At 40.7% G+C, this 24,423-nt stretch overlaps 1 protein-coding gene across 1 annotated transcript in view; it reads right to left on the bottom strand.

Annotated features, from left to right (window-relative positions):
- The window catches only part of col4a1 (collagen, type IV, alpha 1), a 35,888-nt gene that overhangs the window by 10,420 nt on the left and 1,045 nt on the right, over window positions 1-24,423 (bottom strand). Inside the window, exons 2-25 of the mRNA XM_041057473.1 lie at window positions 8,109-8,162; window positions 5,435-5,524; window positions 5,062-5,106; window positions 4,870-4,914; window positions 4,564-4,626; window positions 4,374-4,427; window positions 4,025-4,051; window positions 3,832-3,906; window positions 3,622-3,684; window positions 3,377-3,412; window positions 3,222-3,260; window positions 2,778-2,870; window positions 2,521-2,556; window positions 2,347-2,406; window positions 2,019-2,054; window positions 1,870-1,914; window positions 1,753-1,785; window positions 1,462-1,522; window positions 1,309-1,344; window positions 1,055-1,201; window positions 855-938; window positions 570-653; window positions 402-472; window positions 62-253 (exon numbers count right to left, since the gene is read on the bottom strand). Coding sequence (XP_040913407.1) covers window positions 62-253; window positions 402-472; window positions 570-653; window positions 855-938; window positions 1,055-1,201; window positions 1,309-1,344; window positions 1,462-1,522; window positions 1,753-1,785; window positions 1,870-1,914; window positions 2,019-2,054; window positions 2,347-2,406; window positions 2,521-2,556; window positions 2,778-2,870; window positions 3,222-3,260; window positions 3,377-3,412; window positions 3,622-3,684; window positions 3,832-3,906; window positions 4,025-4,051; window positions 4,374-4,427; window positions 4,564-4,626; window positions 4,870-4,914; window positions 5,062-5,106; window positions 5,435-5,524; window positions 8,109-8,162 — 1,569 coding nt within the window. The remainder of the gene's footprint in view (window positions 1-61; window positions 254-401; window positions 473-569; window positions 654-854; window positions 939-1,054; window positions 1,202-1,308; window positions 1,345-1,461; window positions 1,523-1,752; window positions 1,786-1,869; window positions 1,915-2,018; window positions 2,055-2,346; window positions 2,407-2,520; window positions 2,557-2,777; window positions 2,871-3,221; window positions 3,261-3,376; window positions 3,413-3,621; window positions 3,685-3,831; window positions 3,907-4,024; window positions 4,052-4,373; window positions 4,428-4,563; window positions 4,627-4,869; window positions 4,915-5,061; window positions 5,107-5,434; window positions 5,525-8,108; window positions 8,163-24,423) is intronic.

Below are 24,423 nucleotides of genomic sequence, written 5' to 3'. Positions count from 1 at the left end.
AGAGCTCAGGCTGTCCTGATATCCTACTGCCTCATCATATTAAACACACACATAAACTTACAGGTTCTCCTTTGATGCCAGGAAAGCCCGGGGGGCCATCTCTCCCTGGCTGTCCATTCACTCCTGGCTGCCCTGGTGAACCAGCAAGACCAGGAAGACCTTTGTCACCCTTCAAGCCAGGAGCTATGAAAATGTCCCCAGGTTCACCAACAGCACCAGGAGCTCCCCTCAACCCAGGATTCCCTGGATTACCCTGCACAGATTAAAAAAATGTGTCATGCACTGAAGACAATAAGAATGGCATAATTGGATATATTTCTCTTGCTCCATTTTCCACAGTGAAACTGTGAAAACATTCAGCTTGGATTTTGTCAGTGTGTCTCAGATATTATTCTACTCACAGGTCTTCCAGGTTCTCCAGGAAGGCCAGATTGACCCTTTTCTCCTTTGCTTCCTACTGGCCCAGGAGGTCCTGCCAGGTGAGGATAGACATTGTACCTCCTTAGCTCATTCAATACTCATTGCAGTGTTTGCCAATACACAGAAAAATATGTAACAGATCCACTCACCACGCTCTCCTTTAGGCCCGTGGGGACCAGGTAATCCAGGTGGGCCGGAAGATTCACACTGAATACAGGTATCTCCTTTGTCACCTACAAGGAGTCACAGAAATTTCAGTTTAAAAACAAATCATGTAAATGTCCTCACCATATAGTCCTGCTGTAGTACTGATGCTGAAGATAAAAGTTCCTTTGATGCTCTTAGGAGCGGTGTTCCTGGTGGTACACGTGCCCACAAACGGGCTGATTAATTGATTACTTGTGTTAATCAGCAGTAACTGCGGCCAACCTTACCTTTCTGTCCCAGTTCTCCTTGTAACCCTGGAGGTCCAGGTGGGCCAGGAGCACCTTTCTCAATGTTACATTCACTGGAGTCAACTGCCCAGCCATGTCATAGCGCACACACACACACACACACACACATACATTAGCATGTAAGTGTCCCCGTGGTGTCAATTATTCAAGTGATTGTTGTATTTAAAGATGAGACATACTTGGGGGTCCTGGTGGTCCAGGGGGTCCAGGCTCTCCTGGTTGTCCTGGAGGTCCAACCAGAGACTCTCCTTCCATACCCCTGTCTCCTTTCTCACCCATGTCACCCTTCTGACCCGTCTCTCCTCTAGGCCCTTCAATGTGTCGGCCTGAAGAACAATCAAAAAGCCAAAGTTTGTGGGTTGTTTTGATTATCATGTGTCTGACTGGTATTTGCAGTGTTGTTATATTACATTGAAATATTCTGGTATTTTACCTGGTGGACCTGCCTCTCCCTGGGGCCCAGGAAAACCTGTAGATTAAAAAGAAACCAAACAATGGATACTGCGGGAACTGGGATCTCTTTATGCATGTGTGTGTGTCCACATACAGTATGAACATGTGGTGCTGTACTATGGCCTCATTTTACCTTTTTCTCCTTGTAATCCTGGGGGACCACGAGGACCAGGAGCACCAGGGGAACCATCACCCTAAAAAATACAAAATATTAAGGATGCATGGCTATTTTTTTAAGATAATGTCTAAGTTTTACCAAGAGATACCAAGAGCATGACTTCTCAACAGAAGCTCAAGTGATGAAATCAGGTGTAATTTTCTCAAACTAGTCATAGAAGACAGTATACAATGGCAACATTAGTGGATTTTCTCCAGAGAGTTACATATATATAACTAGAAGATAGAGAGGGGAGACATCACTTACATAACCTGGTGGTCCTCTTTCTCCTTTTTCACCCTGAAAAAAACAAATATATAGTTTAAGTTTCGAATTATGGTATGTGTGAATATGTGTAGACTAAATAAAATGTGTATTAGTTACCTGAGAGCCAGGGTATCCAGGAGCTCCTGAAAAGCCCTTTTCTCCCTGTGTGAATGTATGTGGTACTTTAGCTATAAATATTCTAAAACATGAAAGAAAACAACTGTTGGACGGAAGAGTAGATGGATAACACTGTAAGATCTTGTTACCTTTGGCCCATCCTCTCCATCTTTACCAGGTTTACCCTAAAATCACAGAAACAGATACTTTGATTAATTTTGTAGTCACTGGGATTAATAATAAACGTACTGATACATATTACTGAATCTGTGTCACTCAAAATTTACACACAAACTTGTTTCTAATGACACATTATGAAAAAGCTTGTTTTCCTTGTCACATTCAAACTTTTGAAGAATCTGCATAGAAATCTTACAATCGAAACTAATGCTGAACGTCTGTCCTCATTTATCATACCATTATAGTGTGCACCTGAATTTTTATGTATTTTTATATTTACATATTTTTGTCACTTACGCTTGGTCCAGGAGGGCCAGTATCACCTTTGATACCATTAAGATGGGGGATGCAATAGCCCTGCAAATGAAATCAGGGGTCTCAAAAAAGTACAAAGCTGAAGTAAAAGATAAACAGCCTGTGTGCACAGTAATGTAAGTCATACACCTCAGCACTTGAATGCAAAATACTAACTTTATCTCCTTTTTCTCCTGGATATCCTCTGGGTCCCTTTAGGAATAAAACACACAAACATTTTCAGGAAATAACAAAGAATCCAATGTAGTCTTTTATATTTTTTTATGAACAGATTTACATTTTAAAAATATGTATATGTATACATAAAATATGAATATGAATTTAATATATATTAATATATAGAATACAGAGAAAATTTAAAAAATGCAAAACATAGCAGTTTCTGTACAGTTTCTATAGAACTGAGGGAGTACCGGTGGTCCAGGTATTTGCACTGTGGTTTGTCCTCCTTCCACTCCCATTGATGGTCCAGGAGGACCGGGAGGGCCCTGAAACCCTGGCTCACCCTACAGGGAGATGGCAACAATCAACAACAGCCAAATACATTTTCACAAGAACCGTGCATGAACAATCAGTCCCAAACTTGAATAAAAAGTGGCAATTTAGATTTTTTTCATACAAACTTCAGAGTCACAACGGTGAAAAGAGGGCTGTTTTTCTTAGCTCATGAAAGGTTGATATTTTGGAGATACACGGTTTTCACAGAAAATTGTTAGGTCTAACAAAAATCATAAACATTTCTTTTTCTCTCAAAATAGTTAAAATTATTTCTATGGCTACTATTAGACTGTATGCGATCTGTGTTTTGTTTGTTGTTTTTTTTGCAGAGAGCTTATAAAAAAATTTAGAATTCTCACCTTCTGTCCTTTCTCACTCACAAAAGCCAGTCTGTCACCCTACAGAAATGTAAAAAACAAGGTTCCTATGACATCTCAACTGGATGATCAAGTCAGAAGATGGTGGACTTTGTGAAATTTATTGTGAAACTTATTGAATGTGTGATTAGTCTTACCTTATCTCCAGGGGGGCCAGGAGGGCCAGGATCACCCTGCCAAACACAGTTATCCAATCAGTCGAACAAACTGTTTGATCAATACAGAATTTAATAGATGAACAGTGACAAATCATCTACCATTTATCTGCCATAAAAGGTCATAAAAGTTCAGTATCTCCAGATTTATGCTCTTTCCTGTGTAGATTCTTTGGTTCATAACTTCATATTATAATAAACAGCCTGTCACTGTAAAAGGAACTCACCTTGAGTCCTTGATTGCCACGAGGTCCTGGAGGTCCGGTAGGCCCAGGAGGTCCAATTGATCCCTGCAAGAGAAAGCCGTGTGTAGAAAGAGCTTGAAGTTACATAAAAATTCAGATTACATTGTCTAAGTTTTTTACTGTTTCTATTAACACACAGACTTAACAAATTGCAACGTCAAGAACACACATGCAATCAAACACACAACTCACAGGTAATCCAGGTGTGCCAGGGAATCCTCTATCTCCTTTCAAGGGAATAATCCCAATAACACCACCAGGGTCACCCTGTAGAAGACAAAACAAAAATAAATGCATCATCAAATTGGAAGACTGGGGCATTTTTGTATTGCTTGAAAAAAGAAATTACATATAAGATAGTAAAGCTTCATAAATTTCAGCTGACCTTCATTCCAGGAAGTCCTGGCATGCCCTGAAAAGAGAGCACAGTGGAAAGAGATCTTTGTATGTAGCATATACTGGGAGGATGAATATTCATATTCTGAGATACTGCTTAGTAAACATATTGCTATGTTATGTAGAAATCTTGTAATTCCAGAATTATAGTTGTGATGTTTGAACTTCTGTTATTTAGTACAATCCCATATGGACTGAGGAGACTTTCTCCAAAAACACTGAGCAGTCAGGATAAAAACAAAGCTTTTTTCACAATGCTTTCACAAGTCAATAGCAATAACTGAAATGTGTGCTGGTCATCGGGGTGGTTGACTGTCATGTGAGTTGTGCTTCCTTACTGGAGGTCCTTGAAGACCAACAAAACCAGGAATGCCATCCCTTCCTCTTTCCCCCTGAAACGCACACACACCCACAACATAGTCAGACGGGATAAACAGTCTTCAGGTTATTAAATAAAAGAAAATATTGGGGTTGGACACAAAAGCTGGGCAAACAAATCTGATTTTAGAACTTTCATAAGTGGCTTACTTTCGTCCCATTGCATCCTGGGATACCCGGTGGACCTGGGGGGCCGTCGTGTCCATTGATGCCCTAAGATTGGGAGCACACAAATAGGCCATTTGTAGTTACACAGCTTCCTCACAAATATGCTTTGTTGCACACCATCCAAAATTAAAATGAACCCTAATGACAGTATAATGTAAAAGCATGTTATTTAGGGTTTATTACTTTTTAGAGGGTGATTGTATGTTAGACCATACTCTTCCTGTTATGGGGTGAATTTACTGGATTATTGGGAGATGTGAGACATGAAGTCACATCAAAGAGACTTACTGGTTGTCCTGGATTTCCTGGGAAACCTGGCAGACCAGGAGGACCCTGTAAGACCACAAACATGTCAGCATTACTGTAGGATAATACAACAGCTTAAACATAAGAAATAATTTGTGAAATAGAAGTCTTTCCCATGTCAGATCATACCATTCAAATCATATTGTATCCCAGTTTTGATGGTTAATTACTTACCCTCACTCCCTTCAGTCCGGGGGCCCCAAGTTCACCTTGATCTCCCTAAGAAGAGACACATGATATAGAGATTATAGTAATACAAAAAAAAATTCTAACAAGCCTTGGAGTCACCTTATTGTCTTAAAAAATGACAAAAATGGAAATTGCATAATCAGAAGTATTGGTTTCTTAAACAAATCAATGAACTCTATTTTTGTCTATCTAAACTTTAATCACGTGTGTGTATGTGTCTTCCATGTACTTGTTATCAGTGGGGATAAAACCAGTTCACAGTGTCACATGTCTGGACTAGGAGATAAATAGTAGATCCACCCAAAGTTATTTAAGGTGATTCATTTTAATGTGTTTGTGTGTGTGAAGATGTACTGACCTTGGGGCCCATTGGCCCCGGAGGCCCCTCAGGTCCCTGCACCCCTGGGAATCCCATATTACCTTGAAGACCAGGAAATCCACGCTCACCCTGTGACACACAAGTCGTCAGGTTAATGATACAAGGACAAAAAGCATTATATTAGATGAGAAGGAACAATTTTAGCCACTGTTGTGATTTAATTACTGTGAATCTAGCATTCACACAATCAATGAGGAATTTAAAGGGAAAAAAATTATATCTAAACCAAGTTCAAACACTTTTAAGGTAATTAAAAGCATTCAAAAATGTGTATTTCTCCCCATTATGTTCATTGGGATCATCTTAACCCGAGAGATTATGAAATGTCATCCTTCATCATTGTAAAAGTGTCCAAAAAGTAGATATGATTGCAAAACACAACATTTCTAATTGCATTATAATTCATAATGTAGGCTCAAATGTTTTAAAGCTTTTTATTTCCAATATTTGACAATAAAAACAAATATTGTATCACATCAAATCTTCTCAGGTGTCCCTCACAGTGGCCTAAAACTGACCAAGAAAAATTCAGATGTATCATATCCATTATCTGCCACTAGGTGGAAGAATTGTTTCATGAAGAGAGCCATGCTCCAGTAATCTTAACAATCCAGTTCTGAGCTGCCAAGTCTGAAGAGAATGATGAGTAAAACTCAGCATAAAATAAAAAGGTATCCATATTAAAACTATTAGTTTTGGATCAATTTCCATTCCCTGACCACAACACACCTGACTATTCTCAGGTAGCAGAGAAATATTGTACTTTGAACCATGGGAATCATCTAAAGGTTACCGTGGCAACTCCCATTGTGAGACACCAGGAAGTAATATTATATATATAAAGGAACAAAGCTCAGATTTTGGGAAGGCTGTTTGGGGTCTTTCAGCAACTTAGAAAACAGAGGTGCTTTGAATCCACAGTGGATTGGCCGGGCTCCACTTAACACAGTCAGTACATCTGTTGTTGCTGAATGAGCTGAATGTTTGGCTACTGTTTTTGTAAGAATGAGCCATAAAAGGCCAGACTGTTGCACTAAGAGGACAGATAACACCCTGCAGTCGACTGATATAACTGAGCCAATAATACACGTTGCACAAAAACAGCTGGAATAGCAGTGCAAAATAGACCTAGTTGCAACTGCTCTAAAGCAGCGGTTCCCAACATTTTTTGCTTGTGACAACAAAAGGAATCTTGTGACTTTGCTTACAGGTTGAATATGTCTACTGGTTGTGACCATTTAACAAAAGAGTTTTTTTTCTTTATTTTGAAATTATTCCAGTATTCACTCCCAAAAAGGCAAAGATAAGAGAAAAGTCAGAAAAAATAAACATTATTTTATGAGACTGAACTAATGTTTTTTCTGGTTCGTGTCCTGTTAATCATTTTTGTGACCCCTTTTGAGGGCTCTGACCCCCAGGTTAGGAACCAATGCTTTAAAAAGCAATTATTTTATTTATTTATTTATTTATTTTTGGCTCTGAGATCACTTATACAACAAACTGCAGTTTGTAAAGTAAGCAAGTATTTATATTTAAACCATGGACACAGAAAATATGTACTTGTTTCTGATTGAAACCAAAAAACCTCAAAGGTTAGTTACAGTTTAAAAGATGAGGCTGGTGATGTTCTATTACAATCAACAAAATCCATGAAAAGTCCAAAATCAACAATGTCTTCGCATGTCTCTAAATACTTAATAACATAAGGGTTTCAATTGTTACTTCTTTTTTTTTATTATTTAAAAAGCACAATATTTCCCTCAAACAACCAGGCATTGTTACTCAGGAGTAAAATATTACATTTTGGCTTGACTATTTTCTGCTGTGGATTTGGAGCTCTTGTGCAAATTTACAGCAGCAAGAGGGTGTATGTGAGATTGACTCAAAATAAACTATAGTGCCCAATGTTCATGTCACCCAATGCATTGGTGTGGCACACTGGTGTATATTTAATGGTTTGGGCAAACAATGGTGGCCTTGACACTGAGGAATAAGCTATATCAGATTGTGGCTATACACACAATACTTGTTAGGGGTGAATTCAATATTGGTTTTGTTTGTTTGTTCATGGGATTTGTTGACAATAAGAATAACACAAAATGTCACCAGATTTATCCTTTAATGTCTGTTTGTAATTTGATGTTTTTACCATTGCTGCTGCCATTACAGCAGCTGTCCTTAGAGAAAAAAACTGTAGTAAGAAGTAGTAAAACTATGCCCAAGTCAGTTCATACCAACTTTTAGTGTTTCAGGACACTGATTAACAGTCATGGTAGAGTGCTGACAGCTCAAGGGCTCACAGCCAGTTCATGGTGCCCCCACCACTTACATAGCACATCTGTATCTGAGAGCTTCCCTCCATCTGATGGCCTTTAAAGACTTTAGTCCAGCTGTGTGTCCAGACATGCTCTAATTCAACCTTGTCCTGGTCTCTGTTCCGTGACTGACAGAGCCTCGTCCACTACTTTTCCACCTAGACCCAGCTCTTGTTGGTCCCACTGAACGGACCCCAATAGTCAGAACATAGAGATCGCTGTCGCGGCTGCTTCGGCCTGTGATGAGCCTACAAAGTCTGTACTTTTGTAGTGAAAAAAGAAGTAAGGTTTTGACTGTTAGTGAAACTGGAAAATTAAATCGTAAACACAATTCTCACCTTGTTTCCTTTCACACCACTGCAGTCACATTTTCCACATGATGCCCCACAACCCTGGGGATGAAGAGAAACATAGAAATTAATGATCCATCTCTTGAATGACAAGAAAGAGTTTGTGTTTGACAGAAAGAAAATAAACATGGGGAGAAGAGAACATTTGAAATAGTGTACACCAGCTGGACAATATAACAGACACCTGCTGAGGGTCTCTTGATGTCATTCGTCAGATGTGTGAAGTGTGCTATAACCCCATCATTCTTTTATAGCATGTGAGGGTCCTGCCCCTGTCAGATGGATCATAGATATTCCACTGACACTGTAAATCATAACTGCGAGCAGCCAGACGGGCTCCTGCTATGTTTACATGCAAACTTTGCTGATCTCTCCCACAGATGAGCATTTATAAATCAGACCAGTAAAAGGATTTCACCAACTCTCTGCAGTCCGTTGCATCTTAAAGCCACATCAGCTGATTTTTCTTTCTCCTTTTTGGCCACTTGGGGGCAGCAGTAACAAGTTGTAAAAACAACATTGAGGTAATATCACTCAAGTTGATAAGAAAGATCAATTTATTTGCTTCTACAGCAACATTACCAGCAACATTACTAGTTCTGTTAATTATCTGTGACTTTGTCACTACAAGCGACCCTGTTCACATACACTTAGTCATTTGATAAATTGTTAACATCAAGATATCCAGTATAGTAGCTTTAATTTTACTGATGATATTGTTGAAAATTAAGAAGGGCTTTATTTCCTGTAATCAGGTTACTTTTAAGCCATATCAAGGCGTCACTTTGAAGCACTACTTGAGACAGAAGGACATCAGTGCAGCTGGTTTTGGCCCTTTCAGTGCCCCCTGCCCCATTCGCCTGCTTCCTCTCCTCTGAGGTCTCCAGAGACTGGAGCCTGGGAACTGGCTTCCATTGCCTTGGCTCACTCTTCCATTGCTCCTCTCCTCCTTTTCCCTCCATCTTCCAGCTGTTGCTGGACTCACGTGCAAGGCATCCAGCCAAGAGCCTGTCACGGCTTTGGACAGGCTCTGCAGACTCAGGCAAAGTTCACAGCTACACTACCCACAAATATGTCTCTGCCTGTCTCTCGTTCTCACACACACAACAAATAAAGGGCTCCAATACCATTCATCATGATCCCTTCCCAACCTTCTAAACCTGACTTCTCATACATAAGTCATTCTTAATTCTACATTTTCTATAACTCATTGTCCTCTCCAAAAATATTCCATGTCATCCATGTTACATGAAATCCTCTCAAACATATGTGATAAATGAATCAATATGTGGCCCTAAAGCCATGGGAAACCACGGGAAATAGACTTCACTCTCTGGATCTTGAGCCCCAAATACCAACACCCTGTCCCAGTGCACTTGTTCTCCTCTATTTGCACTAAGTTGCACGTGTGGCTACACTACATCATTTCCCATTCCCACTCCCTTCCACACCTGCCATTCACTTCACCTCACCTTTACAGTTCTGGCTTTTTAATTGTTTTTTTTTTCTATTATGCCACAGGAAAACTTCAGGAACACCTGTTTGAAATCAGATTAGTGTCGTAAGACGAACAGCAGAGAGGGAAATATTAACTCTGAACATGGAGCACATGTGTGTTTTATTACGGCAAACCTGTAGGCTTGCAGCAATAAGCTGGTGTTGGATTAACATGATTTTTTTTTTTTTTTGATTCATCAAGGGAGTTGGGGCACGCTAATGCAATGAGGGAACACGCTCACATATTGTCAGCACCACTAAAGTAAGTAGCTCGTGGTTAAGTATTGCTAAAGTATACCCTCTTTCACCTGTTGCTCTGTCTGTCAGATTTTTTTTTCTCTTTGTCTGCATTTTTCGTTGTCCTCTTGTCCTCTTTAAGAAACAACTTAAGTGAGAAGACATTCCTACATGCAGGTAGGCATGACAAACTGACACAAACAATGAAGATGTTATGTGTGCTTGGGTGTGTGATGAAAAGCCACCACCCTGTGATGTCTGCTGCTGGGTCTCCAAAGAGGGTGCAAGTAATCTGCAGGTAGATCAAAGTAATGCTTATTGGATTCCTACAGTTTGTTTTCTTTCCAGGTCCACAATTCATCATCATGAACCCAAACAACAGATGGAAGCGGAGGTACAAAGAGCTAGCTGTCATCTGCACAAAAAGAACATCTTGCTAATGAGTCCTACAGCCATGAAGTGGATGACGTCCTGATTTGGTATCTGAGCTTTGCAGGTAAGAGGGATCTTAAGAGAACCTTATCATACAGATCCTCGGATATCTAGCACGATGAGGGCCTTCACTATCTCGCTATACCATGAGCCATGGAACCATTTCTACCATAAAATTTCTATAGGCCTTCATCATAGAGGTGAAAGGTGGATGACGGTCTTACCTGTTCTTCAGTTCAGTCTAAGATGAAAAGAACATAAAGACAGTGGTGGAGAATAACAAAACAAATGTAATCAAGCACGGTACAGTTCTGAGGTACTTGTTCTTTACTTTACCTTCTATTTTATGCTACCTATACTTCTATTTCACTACACTTAAGAGATATTTTCCGGTTTTTATTCCACAACATTTGTGACTGTAGGAATGCCCTGATCTAATCCTTCATTTTGATGCTTTATAAATCTTATAAACTGTCTAGAATAACTTCTGAATATGAATAAGACTGAAAAGAATGATAGTGTGTGCTTGTTTCTACTTAAACTGTAAACGAAACAGCTAATCAACCCCTCTATGACTTCAACATTAAAATGCTTATATATGTTTATATCAGCACTAATAATCCAATGGTCTGATATATACAGTAGTAAAATATACTACAAAATGAGTACTTTTACTTTGATACTTTTATTACACATTTAATTAAAAAGACATTTACTCAAGTAATGCTTTAAATGCTCTGTCTTTACATATAATTGAGTCTTCCACACTGTGGTACAGACTACCAGCACAGTACAGGGTGTACATGTGTGGGACTTTGCTGGACCCAGAGACTGTGAGAAAATAAAGAGATGAAGATGATGTTAATCTGCCCAAGCAGCATGATCTTCCACAGAGCAAACAGAGTGAGCAGCGCCCTGCAGCTCTGTAGTGATGAGTGTTAATGTCCACTGTGAATACACAGTGGCTGGTGAGTCACTGAGCTCTGAAGAATCTGTTTCAGAGCCAGTAAACCTCTCCAGCAGACAGCCTCACGTGTCTCTGGACAAGTGTTTATGTCATTCCTAAGTCTGGATGGCAGGCATGGATGTCACCAAACTGTGAAAAATGCCCAGTGAATGAGTGTTTACATTCACTGGGCACTGTGCAAAACAGTATCTTATCATAACTGCATGTATATGACAGTGCATTTGTGATCTGTCAGGGAAATAAAATGTCAACAGAAGAAGAGGATGGGGTGGGTGTAACTACCAGGATTTGTGCACAGTACACAAAGGCACATTCACAGACCTTCGTAATTAAGACTGACATATATCTCAGTGCTCTGTGTTATGTGTCAGAGGTTCTGGGAGTTACGTCAGTTCAAGCCTCTTCCCTGAAGGCCTGATGTTTAAACAACCCTTGCCTGATATGTCTGACATCATTAGATACGTAGGTCCAGCAGTGAGATGAGCTCAGGACAGAAGAGGTGATGAGTAACGTTTGTTCTTGAGATTACAGGCCTCAGCCAGCAAGCGATGCCAGTCCAGAGATCCGCAAGTTAACACAAACACTTCTAATGTAAACCAAGCAGAATTGTAGGTGTTCAAATGATCATTTTCTGAGAACTTTATGGACTTCTTGTCCATGTTGGCTTCAGAGTTGAGCTTTAAAATTTGGAAAGTTGCAAAGCAAGTTGCTTTTCTGAAGTTTTTTTTTCCAGTCTCAAGAGTTTTTATCTCTGACTGTTTAGGTTGTTTGATTTGCGAATTTCACTCATCTGTTCTGCAGTTGTTGTTTGCTTATGGTCAGTTTCTCAGCTGTATGGATGTTTTCTCTGTTTTCTGTTTTGTCACTCAGGCCTTACAAAATTTTGTAAAGATGCCTAAGTCTGCAACAGGGTATTTTATGAGAAGGATAAACAATGGAGGGTCACTTTCTTTGCAGCCTGGAGGGTAAAGTCGTTCAGTTTTGTATGTCAGTCGTTCAGGCTGTATGACTCACTGCTTCTGTTCTTCTTGCCAAAGTGGGCAAATCCACTCCTCGTGCTGTGCAGACAAGCTCCAAACATGGCAAGAGCACTTCAGTGTCTCCTAAAATGTTCAACTCTTCTATCTGGTATGAAACATTTACAATAACTGCACAAATCCTACCCTGTTGCATACATTATGAACACAGGTTTCATGAGTAGTATAACAGCAGTAGTGGTTCTTTCCTCATGGGGGCAGAACTGTTCCCACCAATGCTGTACTCTGAATTGACTGGACATTTACAGCAGTTGTAGGTGTTTCACTGTGACTTTCCTTCCATGTTAAAGGAAAATGAAGATCACACAAACATCTGGTCAATGTCATCTACAGACTTGACTTTTCTTTAAAATGACATTACATTCCCAGCACATTCCTGCCGTAACCTCCCACTACTACTGGGGTGGGGCTTAAGCGTGGGAGGATTTGTTATTTCACATCCTTGTTCTCATGTTTTACACATGTATATTCATATTCAGTAAAACAGACACAAACCAATAAAACATTGAAAAAAAGCCCAACATTAAGTTAACCTTCTAACATAATGGTTATCAGACAAACATCATAAGATCCAGTCAAGGCATTGCAATTATGGTAGCCTACTTATTACTGTATGAATTAGATTAAATGAATTCCTCTCATTCAAAATACACACAAACAACCTTCTATCTTTGTGAGGACACTCACTAACATAATGCATTCCCTAGCCTCTTAGCCTAACCTTAACCATCACAACTGAATGCCTAACCCTAACCATAAAACCAAGTCTTGACCCTCAAACAGTTTCCTCACTTTCCCAAAATGTCCTCACTTCAGTGGTTTAAAGCTCAAATTGGTCCTCACACTGTGTAGCCATAACCAATCTTAATATATTCAGTTATGATACTGATATCTTTAGCCAGAGTCACGTACCAAGGTTGTGACTCCTCTTATCAGGACACAAGTTCTGCGGAAGACTGTTTATTGGCTTCAGAAAACAAAACAAAAGTTTTCCTGACCCGCTAGTGTGAAAATCTATGTAGCCAGAGAAAATGATTTGACAGGAGAATTCCCTCTCAGGCAGAGAGGAGCCTTCCTTCCACATTGATATGGATTGTACTGAACGGGAAAACAGATAACAATGTTATCTCAGTTGTACATTTCTACTTCGTATTCTAGAGTTTTGTTAAGTATGTGTGCCCTTCTTCTCATCAATACACCCATAACCTTAGTCACTGTAACTACTCTACTATACCTTTACCTCAGTTATTCCCTTTTAGTGCAGTTAAGGCATATTTAGACTAGACAGCTGGACACCGAGACTGTCACTATTCCTGTGACTCAGTTGTTTCTCCTTAGGCACTGCAGGAAACTGAAACTGGCACTTGACTTCTCAACCAAGTGTATTACAACACCAGCTTTCCCATGTGGAAAGAAGTGCACCATTTTGTTGCATCACTTGGTTTTGTGTTTACATTTTTTTCTGTGTTTTGGGCGGTCGACTGTTTCAGTTGATTTTAAGTTGGCTGACTTAATTACTCTTAATGACATCCGATGAGATTTTGGCTTTGTGTCCTGCCAGTAAATATTGTGGAACATTGCTGAGCTGATCGTATCTACAAACATTCACATAAACTATGACAACAGTAAGTGGGTTCTTTTGTAGACTGAGTGAGTCCCTTTGAAATAACACATGAAGTTATGCAGCACCTTACATGCTCCTGTGCCCCTTAAAAGTCGTTCTCATTCCCTTCACAGATAACAAATGTTTCAAAGCCATTTATACAGCACCAACATTACGAGCCATCAAACAGGATCCTGCTCTGTTACAGTCAATTTACTACAGTAGCGTAGATGTTTAACCTGTGTAAGTCACTCCATAAAGACATGCTTATGGCACAGATCATGGCTTCCATATGGAGACACTCAGGATAGTTTTACTCCATAAATGATCTCACTTGGCGGCAGGGCTCATTAAGCGGCATTAAATGAGGCAGTTGTGAAGCACAGTGCGACAGAGGCGGTGCAATCCCTTGTAAAAGAAGAAGCAACAACAGCATATACACAAGCTCATGTGCGCAAATTAGAAAACACACCTACACAAATCTTACTGCGGCAACAACTCAGCTGATTCTGATGTCACAAAAACTGCATGAGATCGGTGTCTCGGCTCTGTTGACTCATAGTTTTCTGCTTTGGATGTTAGGGTTAGGGTTAGGGTTTTGTATTTATTTTAAGGTCAGTAAGATCACAGGTGCTACTGACCACAACTATGCTGTTGTCACAACAGTCCTCAGCTGCACACACTGAAACAGCAGTGGGGGCTAAACAGAAAAAAAATAGAATAATAAAAGATAGACTGTAGGAGGAAAGAAGTTTTTCAGACTTAGCTGGGTAGAACTGTGCTGCTCTGACATTCCTGGCCTTCTCTGGTACTGAGAGGCTGGGATGAGAGAACAGAAGTGGAGGAGGGGAATTTTCTGTCTGACTGCCTTACTTGGAAGACAAGGCTCCTGGTGCAACTTGCTCTGTAAACAAGCGCATGAATGTGCGTCTGTGTGAGGGTGAGCTGCACGTGCACGAACTGGAATGGTACAATGTGAAACAGCATGTTTTAGATATTAAGATAAGCCACACCAATTTCTCACATTAACTGCTCATGTGAACTAGATTCTCCAAACATCTTTCATATGTTCTTCTTTTCAGTGCATAAAATTGTTTTGCAAGCATCATTTAACATTAATTAGTGAGGAAATTCAGTCAGATCGAAACATAATAGACTAAAAAAGGCAACTGTGGTGTTTTTTTTTTTTTTTTGTCAAGACAATTATCTGTAGCTTCATACTGAATTTGTTGTTTAACAAATGCCCACTTCACTGCACAAAATGTCTAAAAGACATAAGGTTGCCTCCTTTAGCATTTCAAATAACCAACACACAGTAGTTTGACATCAATTCTCCAGAGGAACCCAAGGTTAAACTGAAAGTTCTATACCTACAGACATATCATATGCACATTCTGTAATAAACCAGGGATATGTTTTGTGTTTCCTTTATTTAAGGAGTCCTGTAGCGCTTATTTGCTGAGACCAATTTGATGTAAAACATGTCCTGCTCTGGCTGCAGGCAGCAGGTATTCATCTACACCGCAGAAATAATTCAGGGCTTCTGTAACCAAAAGCAGATGCATCTGCAGAGAGCTGTTCTCTCTCTCTCTCTCTCTCTCTCTCTCTCTCTCTCTCTCTCTCTCTCTCTCACACACACACACACACACACACACAAACACACACACACACACACATACATACACAGAAGGGCCCAAATCATGCCTGCACACATGGAAGAGCATGTGCAGAAACACGCACACATGTAATGGATAAAAACACAAGCCTAAAAATGAATACCAGACATTGTGAACATCTTTGAAATCCTAAACCTTAGCAAGCTTCATGAGGTCACATCCTTATGTTAAACTTATGTTAAACTTATGTTTCCCTGTGAAAATCTAAAATTGTAAGAAAATATATGAAATGACTGAGTGAAAGTCTCTGCCTAAATATATATATGAGAAAAAAACATATGGGCATAGTCACACGTTAATGAATAATGTTAACAAATGTACTTGTCAGTCACCAGTCTGCTCATGCATGACCAAGCGTGACCAGGTTAATGTGGCCTGTCATCAAATCTGGGGCCAGGAAACCATGATGGCTGTAAGTGGTGGGGTCTCAAAGTTAAGAAAACAATATCTCTGCCAAAAAAAAAAAAAAAAACATTAAATACAGCACCCACTTATCAATGTCATGCTGATCTACACTTAGCTTTAGCATCTCAGCCAACACTGGGATTTCACTTGAGCACAAGTTGCAGAAGTTGCAGGACATGTCAGCAGACATGCGACATGAAGCAGGAACGCTGTACAGTCCTCTTCTGTAAGACAGCGCCAGCCATGGTCACAGTGGACTCAGGAATTCTCACGTGCAAAATTAACTCAGCAAATGGGAAAATTGTTTTAGACAATTTCTCAGGCCCCTGCTGGTCAGCACACTGTTGTGTGTGTGCTTGAATTGTATGAGTGTATGGTACCATGAAAAGCTGGGACCCGACTGATCACTCACTGCATATGTTGACAAAACATGATACTTAGAAATTCATGATACTTTTGAATGTATGACACTGAAACCAAACCGCCCCCAAAAAAGTCCACATGTTCAAATAAACAACATCATTACAAATTCACCACAGTGCTTAAGTTGTCACGACTAATACCAAATACCACAGTTGGCCACTTTTCACTCAGCTGCATTTAGGCAAATTCCACAGCACTTTAATGCTTCTAACTCATCCTATACAATATTCCTACCTTAAATTACAAAGGTCTCTGACCTCTCTTAATCAGGTGGTCCATCTGCATCCCATCTTGACCAGTCACATTACCCTCACAGGCTCATCCTGTTGACCCCATAACCTCTGGTCAGGCCATTAGAGGGGTTTTAGATGTTCAAACAGCGCTTTGAGTGTAAGGGTCATCTTGGTAACTCATCTCTTTCTCAGCCTTCAAGTGATTGTGTGCGTAAGAATGTGCATGTGGACAAAATGTTACCTTGTTAACAAATTAAACCAGACTCATACTAATCTTTTGGATTTTAGAGGGAACTTTCCGGCTCTAATTACTGCACAAACACACATGGACACACACTAGCACTCCACCCATGATTGCAGTCTTGCCCTGAAGCTGACTCTGTGTTGAGGATAAAACATGATTTTTAGCCTTAAAAGGCAGGAGATACTGTGTCTCTGCCATAGAAATCTAAAATCTAAGAACAGAAATCTGCATTGCTGTGGGATTTATCTTGCTACAGTAGCGTGGTCTGGACTTTTTGGTTTGTGTGCAGGGCTCAGTTCACTTGCCCACACATCACTGGTTTGAACAGTTATTGTTCCACATAGTGAAAAAAAAAACATTCCTCAACAAGCCCACAGGAACAGGATCGGTCCAAGTACTACTAATAAACACAAACATCAAATCGAAATCTCTACCTCTGCACGTCTCTCTCTTGTTTGCTTGTTTGCAGCTGCATCAGTTTTGGATGCCTGTGGCCTAGAAATAAAATCTGACAATAAACTAGAACAAACTTTGCACTTTTTCTCTCTGAACAAATGGTGGCTGGCATTGAGGCAGTGAGGGGGAGAAAATGGTCAGGGGGAGGTGGAAACAAAGAGAGATGGGAGGAGGGAGAGAAAGCAACAATTACTTTGTTAAGACGTTTGTTGTCTCTGAGAATCAGCCAGTTCAGTTCATGTGAGTGGCTGCGGATCTCTGAGTGCTTCAGCTCGGCCTGTGGCTCCTCTGTGAATGTGTTGCGTTGCGCCACAGGATGTGGGGTTTAGGAAGCCATTCTTTTTCTAAGGAGGAAGGCCTCTTCCTTGCCTTTTATGCTCACAAAGACAAGAAGGGGTTGGGTCAGCCTCGCGTCTCTCTCAATAGTGCTCTGGTATCTGGGAATAACGTCAGCACGTGAAGACAAGGAGTGACCTCTGTGACTCGAGTACCAGCCAAATTCATCTAATCTGGAATATTCTCACACAAGTATCACAGCTATAAGAACACATTTAACCTCTTTAGCTTTAAACTTTGAAAACTAAATTTGAAAAATAAAACCAAGCCTCTCCCTCTGTCTCAAAGTAACACGTGTTACATGGAAGCATCTGGGATGCCAGTTAGTAATTTATACAAAGAAGCAATAGAATCATTGTTATGCAAAGTGACACAATGCTTCCATCTGGAGTATACATATACAGGAAGTATGTGTATGTGTGTGCATGTAAGCTCTATTTCATTTTTAACAAAGGCGTTTCTGCATGTTGCAAATACACTGATGTTGTTTGTCCAAAAAAGGAAATCGTCCCGTGAAAATAATATCATCAAAAAAAGAGTAGGAATAAATGTGAGAAAGAGAGGAAATTCCAAAGACCAGAGAAAGACAGCCTTTAGCTCCGGCACTTCACTTCCAAGTCTGCAACAAACTAATGGATAATTGAACCCTTTATCCCCATTATCAGGCTGTATACTTTAGATGTATGGCCTCATAATGGGGCTAAAGGGCTCCAGATCAGGCCATATCTCCTACATCACCATGACATCACTGCCGTTTGAACATATGAAGCATCTGTAACATACAGATTTCACTGCCCTGAGGCTTTAGCGATGCCAAGTACTAACAGGTCTGCTTGCATGTCAGCTAAAACTGTCTTAATCTACCCCCAGACTCAGCTATGCATTGAAAGATTAGCATATCTCGTCTTCTCCCGATGTGAACCACATCATGTGACCGGCTTAGATTATTTCCTACTCAAAGTTATCTGATTAAGCCTTTTTTTTCTGGAATACCTTGAAAGAATAACAGCTACATAAATGAACAATTCTCATTGTCCGGCAAGCCAACAGAGCGCAGCGACCAGCAGCAGCATAAAAGAGCAACACAGAAGGAGATGAATAAAGCATCTGTTCTTCCAGGAAAGAGGTTCAAGGCTCTAGGTATAGATACACAGGCACTCTTAGGTCCTCTGAATTATAGTTGGATCCCACTCACAATCTGCTATTTCTATCAGTCCTCCTCTGTAAATTTAGTGCAATAACAGCCTGGTAAAAATTCAGAGTAACTCTAACTCAGTTATGCATAGAAGAGTGTGCATGGAATAAGCGAGGTCTGCAGTATGAGCAGTCAGGCACAGTCAGAGTTAAAAAACAGATTACACCACTTCAGACTTCACTGTCATGTTCAGGTGAGAAATACAAAATTTCACCATTCATCTCATTCATTCTCAGGCATGTTGAAAGGCACCACGCACCACATACACCACATTCTGGCATTGATCAGTTAACTTTTAAAGGAACAAATATGAAGCATGTGGCTGTCTCGTCTGTAATATAATTTTGCCTTCAGTGCCTCTTTTTCCTTCAGCAGTAGCAGCATCCAGCTGTATTCCTGTATTCATCATGGCTCCATCCGTTACCTCCTCAACACACGAAGTGACTTTGTTTGTCACTCTCTCTCCTAATCATCTCATCTGCACTGTTAAAAGAGAGAGATAAGTGTGTGTGTGAAAGAGGAATCTGTAAGTGTGCAGCTCCCTCTGGCAGGAATCTTGCCACAGTGTGTACTGTGCGAAGCTTTATTTCCTCATGTAGTCTTGTAATGTGAGAGACGGTATTACTTGCAAGCAGACAATCTGTAGAATTTCTCCTTAAATATGGGATTCAACCAAAATTTCAAAATCATTTTATCTGACTCTGTCTAATGTTTAGACACATTAAAGCATTAGTTCTGCTGTGTTTTACGACATCTTAAACCATTCAAGATCCAAGGAGGAGGAGGGTTCACCTGCTCCTGCTCCATGATCCTGTCCAACTGTGTCATGTCGCAACCCATGAGCTCATGTTCTCTCAGATACCCTCCTGACCTCGTGTGTTGTCTCTATCATTCACAGAATCGCTTTGGCTCTTTGACTGGACAACTTAGGAAATGGAGGACTGGATAAAAATGAATTCTTCCACAGATATACTGTGACTGTTTCTAATGTCAGGTGAGAACCTATAACTTTGTTATTCCTTGAAACATTTAACCAAAAGTGAAGAATTTCACACATCTGTTGTGTGCAGTGATCCTTTACAATTTGCCAAACCACAACTGCCCTGACTGATCTCCAGGTATAACATCAGCTCAGAAACTCTCAGTTCTACAGTGCAGTGCAAAAGATCAGCTGCTTCTGATTTGATCTTTATTTGATTTGGATGAATTTCTATATGAACAAAGTGCCTCTTTCTTACAGACACCTTTGGTCGTGTCTTGTGCAGTGTGCGATACAACAAAAATAAGACATAAAATACTTAAAGTCATTGATTTAAATATTTCTTCTGCATGTGAGGCGAGCTAATGACTTAATAGGCAAATAAGAAATGTAGGTAAGTGTATAATGTTGGGAGAATGGACAGACTCTATGTGTTTATTTGAGAGGACCCATTTCTGCATGTGTATTTATATCAGAGGAACAAGAGGGACACTTGTGGCAAAAATAGGATAGTGCATGACCAGTGTGCGTTTTGATTGTTGTCATGGGGATGTGATGTGGTTTTATAGATACACACACACACACACACACACACGCACATGCACACGCACACACACACACACACACAGAACCCAAACACACAAGCCCCTCTCCTAAAATTTTCCAGCAATGTGCCAGGCTGGTGTAATGCAGGAGCAAGAGAAGGTTGGCTGACTTTCTATGTCAGATATTAAGGCACTTTTCCAGCTCAGGGCCTTTCCAGAAATCTTTCTCCACAGCAGCTCTGCATGGAACAAACAAAAGCAGCAACAATACTAGGTGAAGCATTAAATTACTTCATTATGTGCAGATGTTACGCAGGATGAACAGGTAGTCACTCAGAAGTTTAATGCGAAGTTCTGATCCCTGAGACTCTGAGTTCACTTCTCCAGATCACTGAAGCCTGCAATTTTGCGTCACTTCCATTTGCGAACAAACACGCATCCATACACAGTCACACCCAGACCCAGAAGAGCAGTGTCCAGTAAAGGTAACAAACATAGACACACACAGTGACCGCAGACCTTAAGTATAATAAGAGGGTTGCAATAAAGTAATCAAATATTTTCATTTCATGGAGACATTGACTAAACACTGTTCTCTAGTATTGCACCTGTCCTTTGTATGTAAGGCAGCACAAGACAAAAACTTTTCAGGCCGAAAACTGACAAGGGGAACAGCTGAAGCAGACGACAGCCAAAACTTCACTCTTCACTTCATGTGGACCAATACAAAGTCATAAATCTAATGATACCATTATCATCACTGTCTTGATGATCCTCCATCAGTTGGTCAATTTGGCAGCAGTGGGTGGAAGTTTAGGTCAAGGACCAGAGAGTGAGACTAAAAGATTTGCTACGGGGTATCATCTCTGGCTCCGACACACATTCCTCCACTTCTGGGGCTCACAGCCTCATCGCCTCCCCCTCTCCCTCCTCTGACAGCCTCCCTCTTCATCACTCTCCACCTCCCACCTCCCTGTCAGACAGACGTATCCATTACACCATCTCCGTTCAAACCACAAATGTCATTTATGACTCACCAATTTCACAGTTAAACAGCTTAATTACGCTTTCACCATAACAATACACCTCGGGGAAGTAACCGATCTTGAGGATAACACTCAAGCTGATCTTGAGGTAGTTAAAGTGAAAATATTATCGTGGGACAAAAGAAGTGTTTTTAAATGTAAACCGTAAAATGCAGCTGTGACAAATCTGAATGAAATGCCTCCTCGATGATGCTTGGACCACAGGGAGTTGAAAAGGGCTTTACCATGCTAAACCACTATTTAATCCTCTCCTTACTTGGCACAGACAGGGAACACCCACAGTGAAACACCCACAGGCAGAAAGTGGGGCATACCTGCCACACAAAGTGAGTATCAAGGTCAGAGAAGAATTATCTTTGCCACCCAGACACGCCTGTCAAAATACAGAGACACAAACACAATCACAACTCTTCCAAATGTAGGCATTTTTACAACGCTGGGGACAGGGGTCAGGCAGGCTGTGTCTTCCCAGGGTGCATCGCTTGGTTGGTGGCCAGTCGCAGTGACAGAGTCAGCTGTTGTCTCTGGGGGGGTGTTGGGGAGGAGGTTAGTCTACAGGATCAGGCCTAGACCAAACTACAAGATGCCTTGTCTGCACTTCGGGCAGTAAGAGAAACAGACCAAGACTTAATCAAGATTCTCAGCTTTCAACTGACAATAAACACACATTCCTCAGGCTGTACAGAGATTATCAGCTCTCAGTGTTGCTTCCTCCATATTTGACTTGTGCTCATCCTCCCCGGGGTTCACCCTGTCCTGGAGCATCATGGCCAAGCCAGTAGCCGGAACCTGGCAGCACAGAGAGGTTCTTCTTTCCCACCACCAATCGCCTTTCCCAGTCCCTCCATCCAACATCCCACACACAAACTCTCACTCCAGGAATCTGTTAATCTGCCCGTCTTCTTCCTCCTCCTCATACTCCTTTAGGAATTACTGATGACTCATTCTGACCAGATTAAATGACCGCCAAGGGAGAGAAACTCCACTCTGTTGATATTATGTAAACAGTGGAGAAATTCACTCAGGATCAGATGATGCTCTGAAAAAAATTGGGAGCAAAGGTCTGTGTAGATCTAAATATTAGCTTGTTGCTTCATCCCTGAATAGAGAGGGTACAGGCAATCTTGTATTATGATTGCATTTTTGCCCTTCTAAAGTCAGCCTGACCCATGCTACACTTTAGGTTGTCACATTTGTAAGTACTTTCTTACATCAGTGGTAGACTGTGAGTTTTTAACACTGTATATTCACTCCTGACCTTAGTTAGGCCCCCACTGATTGTGACGGAGCCCAAACAGGAGGCTCGGATACTCAGTCAGCGTCACATGTCTGTGTATGTGGAGACAAAGAAGAGATAAACACACTAAAGTGCTTTGTGGACATGAGCCAAGCATTTATGCCAAATTTTCAAATTTATTCAAATTTATGTAAGAGCAGGACACAGAAGCAAGAATATATAAAGTTAGGAAACAAATACAACTGCATTTCAGCCTATAGTATTTGTGTCACTGTTCTGGATATAATTGATAAGAAGAGCCCATTTCTGTTCCCTGTGCAGCTTTGGATGGATGAAATCCCCAGACAGGATCACAAACTTCCTGTTCTGGACCTCCCATGGGTGGATGAGAAAATATGCAACTAATAACAAAAAGAACAAAAAAAAATCAGAAGGTCGAATTGCTCCACTTTCATTGATGTCATCTGATCAGTGACACAATGTTCAGCCAGATATACACCTCCTCTGTCCTCCGCTCCTCAGTCCAGATGTCCTGTGTCTGTCTCATGTTTGTGCTTCTAAATCCAGGCAGGCAGTGGATAAAAGTTGCTTCTGCTGCTTTTGTTTAACCTGTTATGTTGGCTCCTGGCATCTGGCACTTCTATTCTATGTAGCTCCCTGAATCAAAGCTCAGTCTGACTGGAGAAATGCAGATTATTGTGAATAATAAAGTGAATAATGATGGTTTTGTTGATGAAACATCTGGCGAAAGGGACGTCAAAGCCACTCTAGTTAGTTTGCTGCAAGTACACCCTGGAAGATGGATGGATGTATGAAGCTTTACTGGCTTTACTGTGCTGACAATGAGAGACTTGGAGACAAGCTACAGGGGGAGGTTCTTGTGACATACTGCATTTTTTAACATGTAGATCACATGTCACTCTTGATTTGACATTTGCAACCAATATCCTGAATAATGTCTCTCAAAGTGTTTTTTTGGTACAAAATCTTGCAGCTAGAATCCATCACAGATGTAAATACAACCTTAAAACACCCTGGAAGATGGAGAAACTCTCCACTCTCCACTCCAGTCCCTTGTGAGGTGTTAATTTTCTCTGAAACATGACATATTGCTCCATTGTGCAATAACACCAAATGATTAACAGCTTGTTCTTCCTAATCTTTACACTTCATACAGTCCAGCAATGTTTGCGCCCACCCACCTGGATTTCTCCTACTCTGGTGTGAGTGATGTTTCTGTTGGAAACTCCATTTGTGCTCCAAAATACAACAAGCCTTTCAGAGGAAGCTGACCCAACAAGGCTGAATCTCGACAGACACGAGAATGCCAGCATGCACAAAGTCACTAAAATGTCTTGGTTCTCAGGGGGAGACTTGAAGCACATGCAGCAAGTTTTTCTCCTCCACTTCTGTTTTCCATTAAACTCATTCATTGGTTTATCTGCCTTTGAATATGCAGAAACTGGATCTGCAAAGCATCAAAATAGTCAGAGTTTGTTGATCCACATAAAACACAGTTTGTGTCAATGTCATTTTAAAATCCAGTCTTTCTGGTATCAGTAACATCTATTGAGTCATGGCAGGTCACCAACTACATAAAATGATTGTAGTGAGTTCAGAGAGGTTTGCAGATTAAATGTGGGAAAATAACAGCGCTGGTGTTGGACTGGGACTCGGTCTCAGCAGATATCCTGAGACGTGGAATTGGAATCAGTAATGGGGGAGAGAAACAACTTGATCAGCGCATGCCTGTTT

The sequence above is a fragment of the Toxotes jaculatrix genome, chromosome 15, assembly GCF_017976425.1.
Source record: "Toxotes jaculatrix isolate fToxJac2 chromosome 15, fToxJac2.pri, whole genome shotgun sequence".
Taxonomy (NCBI): domain Eukaryota; kingdom Metazoa; phylum Chordata; class Actinopteri; family Toxotidae; genus Toxotes; species Toxotes jaculatrix.
The sequence above is the reverse complement of the archived record's forward strand: the minus strand, read 5'-3'. Positions and strand labels throughout refer to the sequence as shown.